General features: G+C 37.1%; 2 protein-coding genes across 2 annotated transcripts in view; both read left to right on the forward strand.

Annotated features, from left to right (window-relative positions):
* selenos (selenoprotein S) overlaps positions 1 to 4,056 on the forward strand; it is a 55,691-nt gene extending 51,635 nt beyond the window's left edge. Inside the window, exon 6 of the mRNA XM_052133760.1 lies at positions 1,345 to 4,056. Within this exon, the coding sequence (XP_051989720.1) occupies positions 1,345 to 1,424 (80 nt within the window). The 3' untranslated portion in view covers positions 1,425 to 4,056. The remainder of the gene's footprint in view (positions 1 to 1,344) is intronic.
* A 710-nt stretch (positions 4,057 to 4,766) lies between these two features.
* The window catches only part of chsy1 (chondroitin sulfate synthase 1), a 212,337-nt gene continuing 204,056 nt past the window's right edge, over positions 4,767 to 13,047 (forward strand). The window contains exons 1-2 of the mRNA XM_052133601.1: positions 4,767 to 5,449; positions 10,590 to 11,085. Of these exons, the coding sequence (XP_051989561.1) occupies positions 5,154 to 5,449; positions 10,590 to 11,085 (792 nt within the window). The 5' untranslated portion in view covers positions 4,767 to 5,153. The remainder of the gene's footprint in view (positions 5,450 to 10,589; positions 11,086 to 13,047) is intronic.

A 13,047-nucleotide genomic window follows, 5' to 3' on the forward strand; every position in this document is an offset into this window, starting at 1 on the left:
CAGACTGAAATTCTTCACAGATACCATTTGTTAAAAAAAAACATAATTGGGGGCCGTTGCCCTTCCGGCCACCCTGCTGGCAGGCTTTACCAGCCTTTCAATACCTGGGAGGTAGACAAGGGGAGGGAAAAGGGGAGAGGGAAAGAGTGAGGCGGAGTGAAAGTGAGAGAGAGAAAAATGTGCTCGCCGGTTCCCAGACACGCCGTGACCTGGTCCTCAACCACTCCTCCACCCTCTGGCGGACGAGTCTTCTGACCCCTGGTGGCTGGAACGCCCCTCCACCGCTCCTTAGTTAGCCTCTCCTCCCCTCGCAGATGGTGGCCATTCCTCCGCATCCAGGAAGCCGCCAGCGACTCCTTTGTCCCCAGGCAGATGGCCGTGGCTGCGGTGGTGAGGACTCCACAACAGCGCATCCCTCCTCCTTTCCGGGTTTCGGAACCAATGTACCAAGGGTAATATGGGCAAGGAGGAGGCGGGAACCGGCTAATAATGTTTAATTATAGACATAATTAACACACACGGCAGCTGTGTGTGGCTCTCTCTCGAACTGCCACATCCGGCACTGCTTTATCCCTTCCCTCGGCTGATTAGCCTGATTGGAGGCCGGCCGTGAGTAGATATTGATCAATTATTGAAATTGTGTTAAACTGAAGGAATGGTATCATTAATATCTTCGGAATGATTTGATGTATTGAAATTCTTTTGATAACTTTTTGTCAGGAGGGTCGGTAGATGATGTATACCAAATTGCATGCCGATCGGACTAATTGTTTTAAAAAAAAAAATTTAATGGCTGAAAAATTATAGATGGAAATTAAATCGGATATACTTTTTTATATACACTTTGTAGGGCTTGACTCAATGAATCTGAGGGAAAAAATTATTTCGATTCTAGCCCTTACGGTTGCAGAGAGATGAGCAAAACTTAAAAATGTTTATTATAGCCCCACCGAAGGTCAGATGGGTGGGCGTTTGTGCGCCTGAGTAGTGAGGAGGATTTGGGATCATGCCAAGTTTAGTGTCTCCATGACTTACGGTCTCTGACGCCCAGGCACTTTTAATACAGAAAAAAAAAAAGAATAAGAAAATGAAAATCAGTACAATTACAATAGGCTTCGAAGCTGCTGGAACCCTCTTGTAATTGTACAAATATTCTATTTTTTTTTTCCTGTCCACATGGTGAAGGTTATTGTCCCAGTTGTTAATTTCGGTTTTATGACTCCATACCCCAAAATGAAAGCCATACCCAGAGGAACCTCTTTTAACCTTTGATTGGGATTCACTCTCACACAGCCTTGTACTTATTTGTTTTGGTGTATACATGCTTTACTGCCTGTTTTTCAGGATACAATCCTCTGTCTGGAGATGGAGGAGGAACATGCTCTTGGAGACCAGGCAGGAGAGGGCCATTTGCTGGTGGATGAGGTTAATGGAGGGTCAGAGTGACCTCTGACCGTCACACACCCCCTTTCCTCCCCATAGGAACACGTACACATTAACTTGATAAAGCTGTCAGTATTCATTATAGAACAGTAACAAATATGATTATTAAGGGTCTTCATGTAGGTTTTTATTTTCTGTTGGCAAGCTGGTTTTTCACTGGCTTGACTACATTGCATACTAAGTGTGATGGATCTTATTCTGAATACCAGTATGTTTTAAAGGAATAGTTCACCCAAAAAATTTGATTCTCTCATCATTTACACATCCCAGATATGTATGACTTTTTTTCTTCAGCAGAACACAAATGAATATTTCAAATCTGTTGGTCCTCAGAGTGCAAGTAAATCGTGGCCAAAACACTGAAGGTCCAATTATCACAAAGGCATCATAAAAGCAATCCATATGACTTGTGGTTTTAATCAATGTCTTCATAAGTGATCCAATAGTTTTTGGCTGAGGACAAACCAAAATATAACTCCCTTTTCACTATACATATTGCAGTCTCTATGCACAATTGTGATTTTAAACACATGAAAACATGATCAGAAAGTTAGCTTTGATAACTCCAGCTAAGGTTCTCTTGTTGATATAACTGCACTTATAAGGAATCATTCACCGTAAAATTAAAACTGTCATCATTTACTCGCCTTCAAGTAATTTAGACCTTGTATTATTTTCTTTGTTCATGAAACACCGGAGATGTTTATCAGATATTTATCAGAATGTCTAAGTGTTCTTTTCCTCATACAGATAAATTGCATGGCGATTTGAAAATCCAAAGAGGACAAACAACACCATAAAAGCATTTTGTTTTTTGAGGTCCTTTTTGGAACTTGACAGCCATGGTTTTTATGAAATATTGTTATTGTTTGGAAAATAGCTATGCACAAATTCTGGAGAATTTCTCCTTTCATGCTCCACAGAAAAGAAATATCAACAGCATACAGATATTTAACTGCATGAGGGTGAGTAAATAATGACAGAATTTTTATTTTTGGGTGAGCTACTCTACAAAATTCAGTGTAAAGATTGATTACAATCATGATTACAAGTTATATTTTTCAAATATTTTTTTCTCATTTATTTTTCTGCACTTTATGCACATTATGCTTAAACTATTGTCCATGTATGATTGACAGCTTCTAATGATGCCGCCTTATCAAAGGTATTAATACCCCTGGGGCTGGTTGATGACTCAGTTATGAAGTGTGTTCCTGTTCATAGAGGGTAAAAAAAAAAAAGCAAAGCACTACATTTAAATAATATGAAGTTTTTGTATTCTGTTATTATACAAAAGTAGTAATAGCTGTTGAATGACAAATCCAACAATGCAATTGTTTATAAAGTTTATAGTTTTATAAAGAATTTGATGAACATGTCATGTCACAAATTAATTTTATAGTTCTTGCAATGGGTTTCTCAGAATTAAAAGCATTCTTGCTTAATGTTTGTCTTTGTTTATTCAGTACAAATAATAATAAAAAAAAAATCTAAATCTATTTAGGTTTACAATGATGTATACAAAGCACAATTAATTGTGCACTGGGTCGTTCTTATTATGCAGTACCTTTTAAACAGATTTAACAAGATATTCTAATATACTCTGGTTAAGCTCAGGAAACGACGACTTGATAATTGACACTGTTAAAAAGAAAATAAACAGGATGGAAATAGAGCTAAATTGAGCCATGTGGGCTGAGGGACTGAGAGCTGGTTTACATAAGGGTGTCAACTTGGAAGTTAATTGTAATAATTTTTTTATATATGATTTCTGTAATATATAAAGAATGTAAGGTTTTAGTTGAGACCAAACAACTAATACCACAAAACATCACAGAATTCATCAAATGGGGTCATGAAAATGTACTGCAGAGTAGGTTTGATATGATTCAGTGTGACCACACAAAAATATGAATTATTGTCTAACTACTTGGTCTCAGGCCAACTACTCCGCCTTGCTACCAATACAGACTATACAGTATATAAACAAACGCTAAATTTTTTTGATAAGAAACCATGTCATTTTCATCATTGTAAGATTTTATCAAAATATAAATTGTTGAGTTGGGAAAACTTTGTTAAGTTTTCAAATGGCTGTTTAGCTTATAACATTTTTAATGGCCTGGCCCCACCACCTCTTAGTGAGTTTCTGAGTTTAAGATAACAGTCGTCTCACTAGACGTACACTTAGAAGGGACTGTGTTATTAATTTCAGGAAAACTGCTTTTAGTCAGTCTGCCTTCTCTATTGAAACCTCAAAAGAATGGAATGACATCCCAACGTCAGTTAGAGAATTAAATAGTTATAATGGATTTCGTTCTTCTTTTAAAACTTGGCTTTTTAGCATGCAAATATGTCAACATTGATTTTTTTCCTTTTTTTTTTCTGTGGTTTTGGAAATTGTAGGGTTTGTTGATTTTTGTTATGTTTTGATTAAATTGTTGTATTTACATTGTATTTTTAGGTTGCCTATTGTACATCTGGCCTAGGACTGCAGATGAAATCTAGCCTTTTGGCTAACTCTGGCATATTTTGACTTGTCATGTTAATATGCATTGTCCTTATAATAAATTAAATGTTAAATCTTAAAAAAAATTAAACTGTTCTAAAGTGCATTTGACTGATGTCTTTAATTTCCCATTATTAAGAATACATGAGAGTGATTGTGTGATTTTGTAATTGATAGTTCAAAAAAAGAGAGAGAGACTGAATTTCAAACCGGAGCTTCTCGAGGTTACACTTCGTCCACGAGGTGGCGAGCTTAGAACATGATTTGTCCGTAAAATTGTTTAATTCATAGTGAAGGATATTGTGTCCTTTGTTTTAGATGAAAAAGTTAGGATTATATATCACATGATTAATTTTACAATCAAAAAGTTGTTTTTAATGAAAATTCTAAATGATTTCCTGGAGGAGGTGCAATATGGCTTGCATTCTGACATTTTCCGGAATAGTTTTTTTTTTTTTCTTCATTATTGTTCTTGGAATACTTTAAAACAATTTAAGTTCTCTTAAAACAAATATTCCATATTACAATGCAAAACAATTGAGAAACAATGGTAACGTGATCTGGGTTACCCTTCTGCTTTAGGCAATTAAACCATTCAGCTAAATTAAAAATATCTGTCTTGACATGATTTAATATATATAGTTTTAAAATTTAAAAAGCGTTTCATCTCGAATAAAAAAAACGCCTCACATTTTCCTCCATGCGTTATACGTCATCATCTAACTGTGCGCTGTCACGCTCCTCAGCCAATCAAAAATTAGCTACGGCGCGTCCAGTGGATCAAAAAACGCTAACGGTTTAGCTGCATCGCCGCACTAGCGTTTCAAGCAGACCAACTTGTATTCACTCACAATGGCGAGATAGTTGGCGAGACTGAGGATGTTGCTGCGCTCCGTTACACATCACACCTTTCATTTCCCGTGACTGATCATCGATTCATGCTTGAAAGGGACGGAGATAACTTCACGATTCCGATCATGGCCAATGTGGAGCGGATAGATGGTGATTAGATCGCAGTGGGTGGTGATATATGGGAACTGAAGTGCTGCAACGTATACAGCGGCAGTAAACAGTGATCAGTGACCATGCTTGGACCTAAAGCCAGTATTGTGACCGGGATTGCTGCAGCAGGTGGCGTTTAAAAAAAGAAGACATAAATAAAAATACTTGACCCATTTATTCTGGGTCTAGAGGTGTGAATATGGCAGGCAGGAGTCGGAGATCATGGTTCAGTGTGCTGCTAGGTCTGGTGGTCGGGTTCACCCTGGCATCCAGGCTGATTCTGCCACGGGCCACCGAGCTGAAAAAAGCGGGTCAGAAGCGGCGGGCGAACGGTGGCTGCGGTGGTGGAGGGATTATGACGACGAGGAAGGAGTATGGAGGGCTGCTGATGCACAGTACGGAGAAGCCCACGGTGCCTCATTCCAGCAGTTTCCTGTTTGTGGGTGTCATGACCGCACAGAAGTACCTGAATAACCGCGCAGTGGCCGCTTATAGGTAATTAAAGGCGTCCACGTAAGGCAAATCACCATGACAACCATTGTTTCCGTCAAAGTATAGTTTCTACATAGGTTTACTTCCGTGAAGTCATGATCAATTCATTTGAAGTATTCTTTTAACAGTGTTAAACCTTTCAGAATTGCTCACTGTATTGATTGAGGACAGTGTTACCATAGTTTTATTGTAGTTGCAACAATACTTATATGGTATTTTGTCGAAGATTATGGTGACCATGGTAATTTTTTTTAAAGGATAGAAATTGTACAGGGTTTTATTTGTCAATCATTTTACATGTTTTATCTGCAGTATTTCCTTTTTGGGGTATTTCGTAGGGTACACCGAGTACAATTGTAAAGAAGTAGCCTATAGTTGCAACACTGCGAATATTTCCCTTCTCATGCAAGTTCGAACTTTAATTGCCAGTGTGCACATTCACAATAGCATCCTCACACTGAATAGAGAATTTGAAAGACATAGTCCACATCCAATTTTAAGAATGCTTTAAGAAGAAGTATTACAAATTATTGCACAGCCATATTACTTACATGGCTTGCAATGCCTAAATCCCATTTATTTAATTGCATTCGTTTATTTGCTTGCCTGAACAAAACTGTCCGAATGCAAATTTCCTTCTGCGTGAAGTCAATGTCAGGGTTACACTATTTGCCCTATCTTAAGAGTGCCTGCGCTAAGCAGAGCTCTATGCTTTTAGTCTTTTTCCCATAGTCTGTGGGCTTGGCCATGAAGTTTTGGTATTTTCGTACAAAAATGCTCTAAGTCTAGGCGCAAGTAGGTTTGACCAAATTGCAGATGCAAAGTGCTAATGGGCTGGGTCAAGTACCATTTAATTTTGAGGTTCTTCTCAAGTTCAACTTTGTCCTATTATGTAGTCCATTCCCTGTCAAGCACCAGTGATGTAAACAAAGACAGCACATTCTTAAGAAGTTGGTAATGTAAATCCACACACTTTATTTGATTGGTCGAGTTTGATTTTGAAAAATGTTTTTCCATTTATTGAAATATTTCTTAATTCAAATTACACTTTAAACAAAACAAAAATATAATCAAAGTAACGAAGTGGTCAAAATGATACCAAATCCAAACATTTTACTCTCTGCAACATCTTCCACCGGCCCAATTGAAAATATAGCTCCAAGCAGCAATCATCGGGTCCAATCACTAGACCCATTCACCAAGCACAATGCAAAAAGCTATGGCACAACGTTTAAACTAGCTGAGACTGTGATCGGTTCATCCAGTCTTTTGAACTGAATCCCAGAGCTCTAACCACTGCACCATACAATCAACATATCTGACTGACATCAAAGAGGCATTCTAGCTTGAGAGCACTTAACTACTGCTGAGAAAATATTGTTAATATTGTTTTGTTTAAATTGAAATTTTGACCACAATGTGGTGCTGTCTCAAAACGGCTCAGGTACCCTTAGGCCATGATGTTGAATAGGCATACCAATTCTCTTTATCTAGCAAATCTAACAAAACATTCAAAAGATACATTACTTGCCTATATAAAAAAAGCAAAATGGCAGAAAGCCCATATGGCTGATATCAAACACAAAGAAAGAACAGTCCAGATATGATTTTCATTGCAACTTCTTTTTAGTTTATAAGCTGCCCAGAGCTGGGCTCGAGCTGTTCGCCTTTTGATCTCTATGACTTGCAGATACAGCAAACTGACAACAGCAGACTGTGCTGGCAGTGCTGGGTAGTAATGGATTACATGTAATCTGTGTTATGTAATTAGGTTACAAAATTAAAGTACTTGTAATTGGATTACATTACACTTTATCGGATTAGTTACTTTTTATAGATTACATATTAACAAGGCAATGGCAGTAAATTGTTAATAATTTATTGATTGTCCTAATCATTCTCTTTTTCAATCTTTTAAATTTTTCATTCTAAATCAGCAGACGTTAAATCTTCGAGTGTTTTTGGAAGAGAGAGTGAAGAGGCAGGATTGTGTGTATTTCACTCAGAACATATACTTACTACTAGCCAGCCAAGTGAAGATGGAGCGGTCTACCTCGGCATTTAACCACTGGATCTATTTAGATTATTTCATTTTTAAGAATGAAAGGACACCAATGGTGTGCAGCTCACACATTGAACTTAATTGTTTCAGAGGATCTAATGTATGCCATCTCTAAGAGTCCTGCCCGCAGGGTACATAATAGTTCAACTGCAAAATGTGAAGCAATATGAAACAGTCCATCGCACTGTTGCTGCTGATGCAGTGGAGTCCACTGCATGAAACTTGACACAATTGTTCCTTGTGTGACACGGTGGAACTCTGCTGTTTTAAAATATTCTGCTCTTTTAGAATATTATTGCTGTTCAAAAGAAAATATCTTGTTTTTCAATTTTGGAATAGGTGATGGACTAGAGGTAAAGCAGTAAGGGTTAAAAGTGTTTCAGTGTTTTTAGATGAAAGCTTTGACCTAGCAATTGACCCTAATTGCATCAGATGTTTTGGTCATTAATGTTCTTAATTTTGCTTTTAAAATACAATTAAGTAGAAAGTAATCGAAAAGTAATCATTTTATATTACCCCAAAAATGTAATCTACACGATTTTGTTTCTGATTGCATTTTTAGTCATGTAATTTTTTAATTAGTAACAGATAATGATTCAAAAGTAATTTGCCCAGCACTGCGTACTGGTGCTAAAGAGAAATACCAAGCAGGAGTCAGCAGGTTTTAAATAAAATAAATACATTTAGAAATTTCTGCCATTTGCCACTTTCAGAAGAGTTAGAACAAAGAAGTAATAATATATTAAAATGTTTGTATGCAAGGTTTGGTCACTTAAAGGCAAGCTTGTAGCAAAGTTTATGCGGATAAACTTTACTACAATTATCCTTTAAAGCATTATTAACTGATGAGAACTGTTATAGTTTTGTTTACTAACTGTGCTGGGAGGTCAGGACGCTTTATAAATATGATGTGGTTGGTAGCGAAAGATCAGACCCCTATTGCTGCTATCTCACTTGATGCAGAGAAGGCCTTTGATTGGGTGAAATTGGACTGTTAAATTGACTAAGCATTTTCAACAATATTTGGCACCGTCTCCAAACTGCTCTGGTATCCTCAGGACTGACGAAGACCCTATCTAATTTTCATTCAAACAAAGTATTTAAAATATATATTTCTTTTTCATAAAATTCAAAATGGCAAAGAGGTTATATGACCGAAGTTGAAAATTGTTTTATTGTTGAAATCCTCATTAACCAAGTAATCCAAAGACACTAAACTCATAATTTTGACAAACTCATAAAATAAGACAAACTGTTTAAAAGTTTTGGATGCATAGGTGGTGCTTTCACCAAACTTTGAATATTCCTTAGATCATGGTCCTGATGAAGCATACCAAAATTCATTTTGATAGGACAAAACTTTGCTGAGATATAGTCTCACTTCCTGCTTAATGTAGACCTCGTTAAATTCGAGTTGGAATAATTTCTGAACGGTAGCCCAAATTAAGATCTGGTTAGTTCAGTGCAGCTCAGTTTGCAGATTATTTTGAGAATATATATATATTTTTTTGGGGGCAAATCTGATCAAGTTTGAAGGATGTGAAAAGTTTAAACTGTAAATGTCAAAATCCAAGATGGCAACCACTGTAATGGGGTGGAGTTTTAATGTAAGGGATTCCATTGGAATCATCAGGAGGAGAGTAATCAGATGCAAAATAATTTGGTTTCTAGAACAAATGGTTCAAAAGATTCACACAAAAGAAAAGTGAATTTTTGATATGGTGGTGAGTTTTAGAGTTTGTCCTAGAGGCTCCTAATTTGGTATGGGGGCGATTCATACCCATCTCTATCTAGGGTTGTGTGCAATGACTAATTTTACTGATGTTTAAACAAAGTTTGGAGTCGACTAGTCTAAAACGAATCCAACCTTCAGAAAATGGTAAAAAACGTGTGTTTTTGTGTTGTGTTGATGCGACCCATTTAAAATACTTAATCTATTCCAAATCACTGGCTCAGACACACTGGCTTTGCTTTGCACCCTGGCTTTCATTTACATACTACACACCCACAGTTTGCATGCAGACACCCACAGAAGCACAAACACTCCCACCCACGGCCGCTTTGCGCTGGCATGAAAATTGCACTTAGAATTAGTGCTCTTGTGAAATTGGATAAGATATAGTGCACAGTCGTTGCACGTAGCCATGAAAATAGAGCCCTGTATATTAGCATAAAGGCAAAAGTGTGCAGAAGGTAAACATGGATATCTTAGCATTTCTCTTTAGTTGCAGGGGAAACTAAAATGTAGTTGAATTTGATTCGGACAAGAAGAACAGATATTATCTACAACCTTTTCACATGCTGACATGTTGGACACTACCCTAAGTGTAGGCTATTACAGGGACATATGTTTAGTTGTCTGGAGGGGAAAATTGCATTAAATCAAGTTCATCTCCGAAGCTCTGCAGCCAAGGTTTAATTTGGTTAAACGCATTTCTCAGTTGTGGCAAATGCCCTCAGAAAGAGGGTCATTGCAAGATAAAGCATTATTCATTTTTTTGTCATGTTGAGTCCTATAATTTATCTTTTATGTTTCTGATAATTTGTGGTGAAGCAGATTGTGACTTTGTTTTAAAATAATCAAAATCATGCCTAAGTTGTTCCTTTTACATTTATATTACACCACGTTTATGCATTTGGCACACACTTCAACTATTAAAAACTACCAAATCAACTTTCAGTGCATTCAGGCAATACATATTATATGTTCCCTTGGAGTGAAATCCACACACTTGGTAGTGCCATGTCTGTTTAGTCCAACACCTGTCTCTTTAGTCTTTTCCATCTCTTGATAATTAGTGACTGCCATTATTTCTATTTCAAAATCTTCCATGGCTCATGAAAGGTATGTTTTTAGTGGTCTTTGTCTATATATGCTGATGGCAGTTATAATGCAGATATTTACATAAAACAAATTTAAGTATGACACATGAGCTGTACACAAAATGCTGTACACAAAATGTATGAAATGTTGTCAGTAGATTTTTAAATGAAAATTTGTTAATCAGTCAATAATGATGTATCTGGCTGATATATTGGTCCATCTCCAGTTGTGAACTCCACCTTTTTTGTGTTGTGTAGGACCTGGGCCAAGACCATTCCTGGCAGAGTGGAGTTTTTCTCCAGCGAGGGTTCCGACATGTCAATCCCCATCCCCATTGTGGCTCTGCAAAATGTGGATGACACTTACCCTCCACAAAAGAAGTCCTTCATGATGCTCAAGTACATGCACGACCACTACCTGGACCAGTTTGAGTGGTTTATGCGAGCTGACGATGATGTGTACATCAAAAGTGAAAAGCTGGAAAGCTTTCTTAGGAGTCTAAACAGCAGTGAGGCCATCTTCCTTGGCCAGACGGGTATGGGTGCCCGCGATGAACTGGGCAAATTGGCCTTGGAACCTGGAGAAAACTTTTGCATGGGTGGCCCAGGTGTGATCATGAGCCGGGAGGTACTGCGCAGGATGGTGCCCCACATCCGTCAGTGCCTGCAGGAGATGTACACCACCCATGAGGATGTGGAAGTGGGCCGCTGTGTGCGCCGTTTTGCCGGTGTACAGTGTGTCTGGTCCTATGAGGTAAGATATGTGGAATTGTGTATGTGGAAGTTTGGGGGTCTGGATTTAGACTGTGCATAACTAATACATGTAACTGCAGATGTGGGTGTATCTAAATTAGAAACATAACTTTAGTTTTTTCCAGGGTTTATATTGTTGAAAAATAATTACAGGTGGGAATCATATGACCAAAAGAGAGCAGGGTACTTTTTGCATTATTATTAGTGTCTTATATTTCCTGCAACCCAGATTATGTGTTCATAATGCAATGAGTCATCGGCTTTGCAATAGTTGAAGTTCATCATATTAAACTTTGATAAGCTTCTTCCTTTCTTCTTTTTGTGAACACTGTCATTGAAAGGACTGAATAGCTGAGAGATGCTTTATTGAAAGATTGCATATTTATATCTTGGTGAATCTCACAAAACACGTCAAAAACATGTCTTAGTCAAATTTCACCTAAGGCTGGGTGATGTAACCGTTGTTTTTTTTTTATATTATTGTTTTAATCTCCATTTATTTATTTGCATCATAATTTTTGAGAAACAGCCATGGGAGCTAGTTTGAGTCAAAATAATCAAGGCATGTATTCCAAACTGATTTTCACTAAATTACTGTGAAGTTTAACCCCTGAATGTTCTTATGGGTCAGTTTGACCTTTCAACTTTTAACACTAATTTGCATCAACTTAAAGGAATAGTTCACACAAAAATGAAAGTTCTCTCATCATTTGCTCACCCTTATGGCATCCCAGATGTGTTTGACTTTGTTTCATCTGCTGAACTCAAGTAAAGATTTTTAGAACAATTTCTCAGCTCTTTTGGTCCATACAATGCAAGTAAATGGGTGCCAACATTTTGAAGCTCAAAAGAATCACATAAATCTGCATGAAAGTAATCCATAAGACTCCAGTGGTAAAATCCATATGTTCGGAAGTGATATGATAGGTGTGGGTTAGAAATAGTTCAATATTTAAGTCCTTTTTTTATTATAAATTCTCCTCCCCGCACAGTCAATTTCCACTTATGTATACACAAGAAAAAGAATGTGAAAGTTAAAGTGGACATACACAAGATTTATCTTGTGTATGCATGAAGAATGCGATATTCACATTCTTCATGCATATCACCCCCTACTGGGCAGAAAAGGATTTAAATATTGATCTGTTTCTCACCCCCACCTGTCATATATTTTATGAAGACATGGATTAAAACACTGTAGTGGATGGATTACTTTTACCGGGATTGTCTGAGCTATTTGGAGCTTTAAAATGCTGATCACAATCCATTGCATTGTATGGACCTACAGAGCTGAAATATTCTTCTAAAAATCATAATTTGTGTTCTGCAGAAGAATTTTCATTTTTGGGTGAAATATCCTTTTAACTTTTTAGCCTGAAACTTCATGCCATCTTAGATGGAGGTGATTTGAATCTGAAAAAAATACTTTGATGCGTTTATAAATGATGCACCTATTACTTCCCTTAAGTACGTAATAAGTACTTAATCTGTTGAAATGCAATCGCCCATACGCGGTAGTAACGTCACTCTGCTTACATTTAATATATAATTTACCGTCTATAAATGTAATTAATGTTAACAAATTATACATCTTTTCAAAGGTCTAAGGGTTAAACATTGATATCCGATCTCTGTTTCACGATAGCAATGCGCCAGAAACAGCAATTTAGTTATTTGTGCCAGGAGTACAAATGAAAACATGCAATATCAAAATGGGACTTTTATGAAATTTGTATATGATATTTTTATGAAAACGCGATCGCCAGATGAATCCAGTTGGGTCAACTGTCCATGACAAGCTTTCATTGAAAAACATCCAATAGCTCTTTTTGTCCATAAAAGTGATAAATCTGAGAAATATTGATATATTCTCCATTGTTTACATGAGATCTTACCTGAAAGAATTACCTTTCATCATCGTTCTTCAACAATCTATGCAATCTGAGCAGCATTCATGTTGTAA

The sequence above is a fragment of the Xyrauchen texanus genome, chromosome 1, assembly GCF_025860055.1.
Source record: "Xyrauchen texanus isolate HMW12.3.18 chromosome 1, RBS_HiC_50CHRs, whole genome shotgun sequence".
Taxonomy (NCBI): Eukaryota; Metazoa; Chordata; class Actinopteri; order Cypriniformes; family Catostomidae; genus Xyrauchen; species Xyrauchen texanus.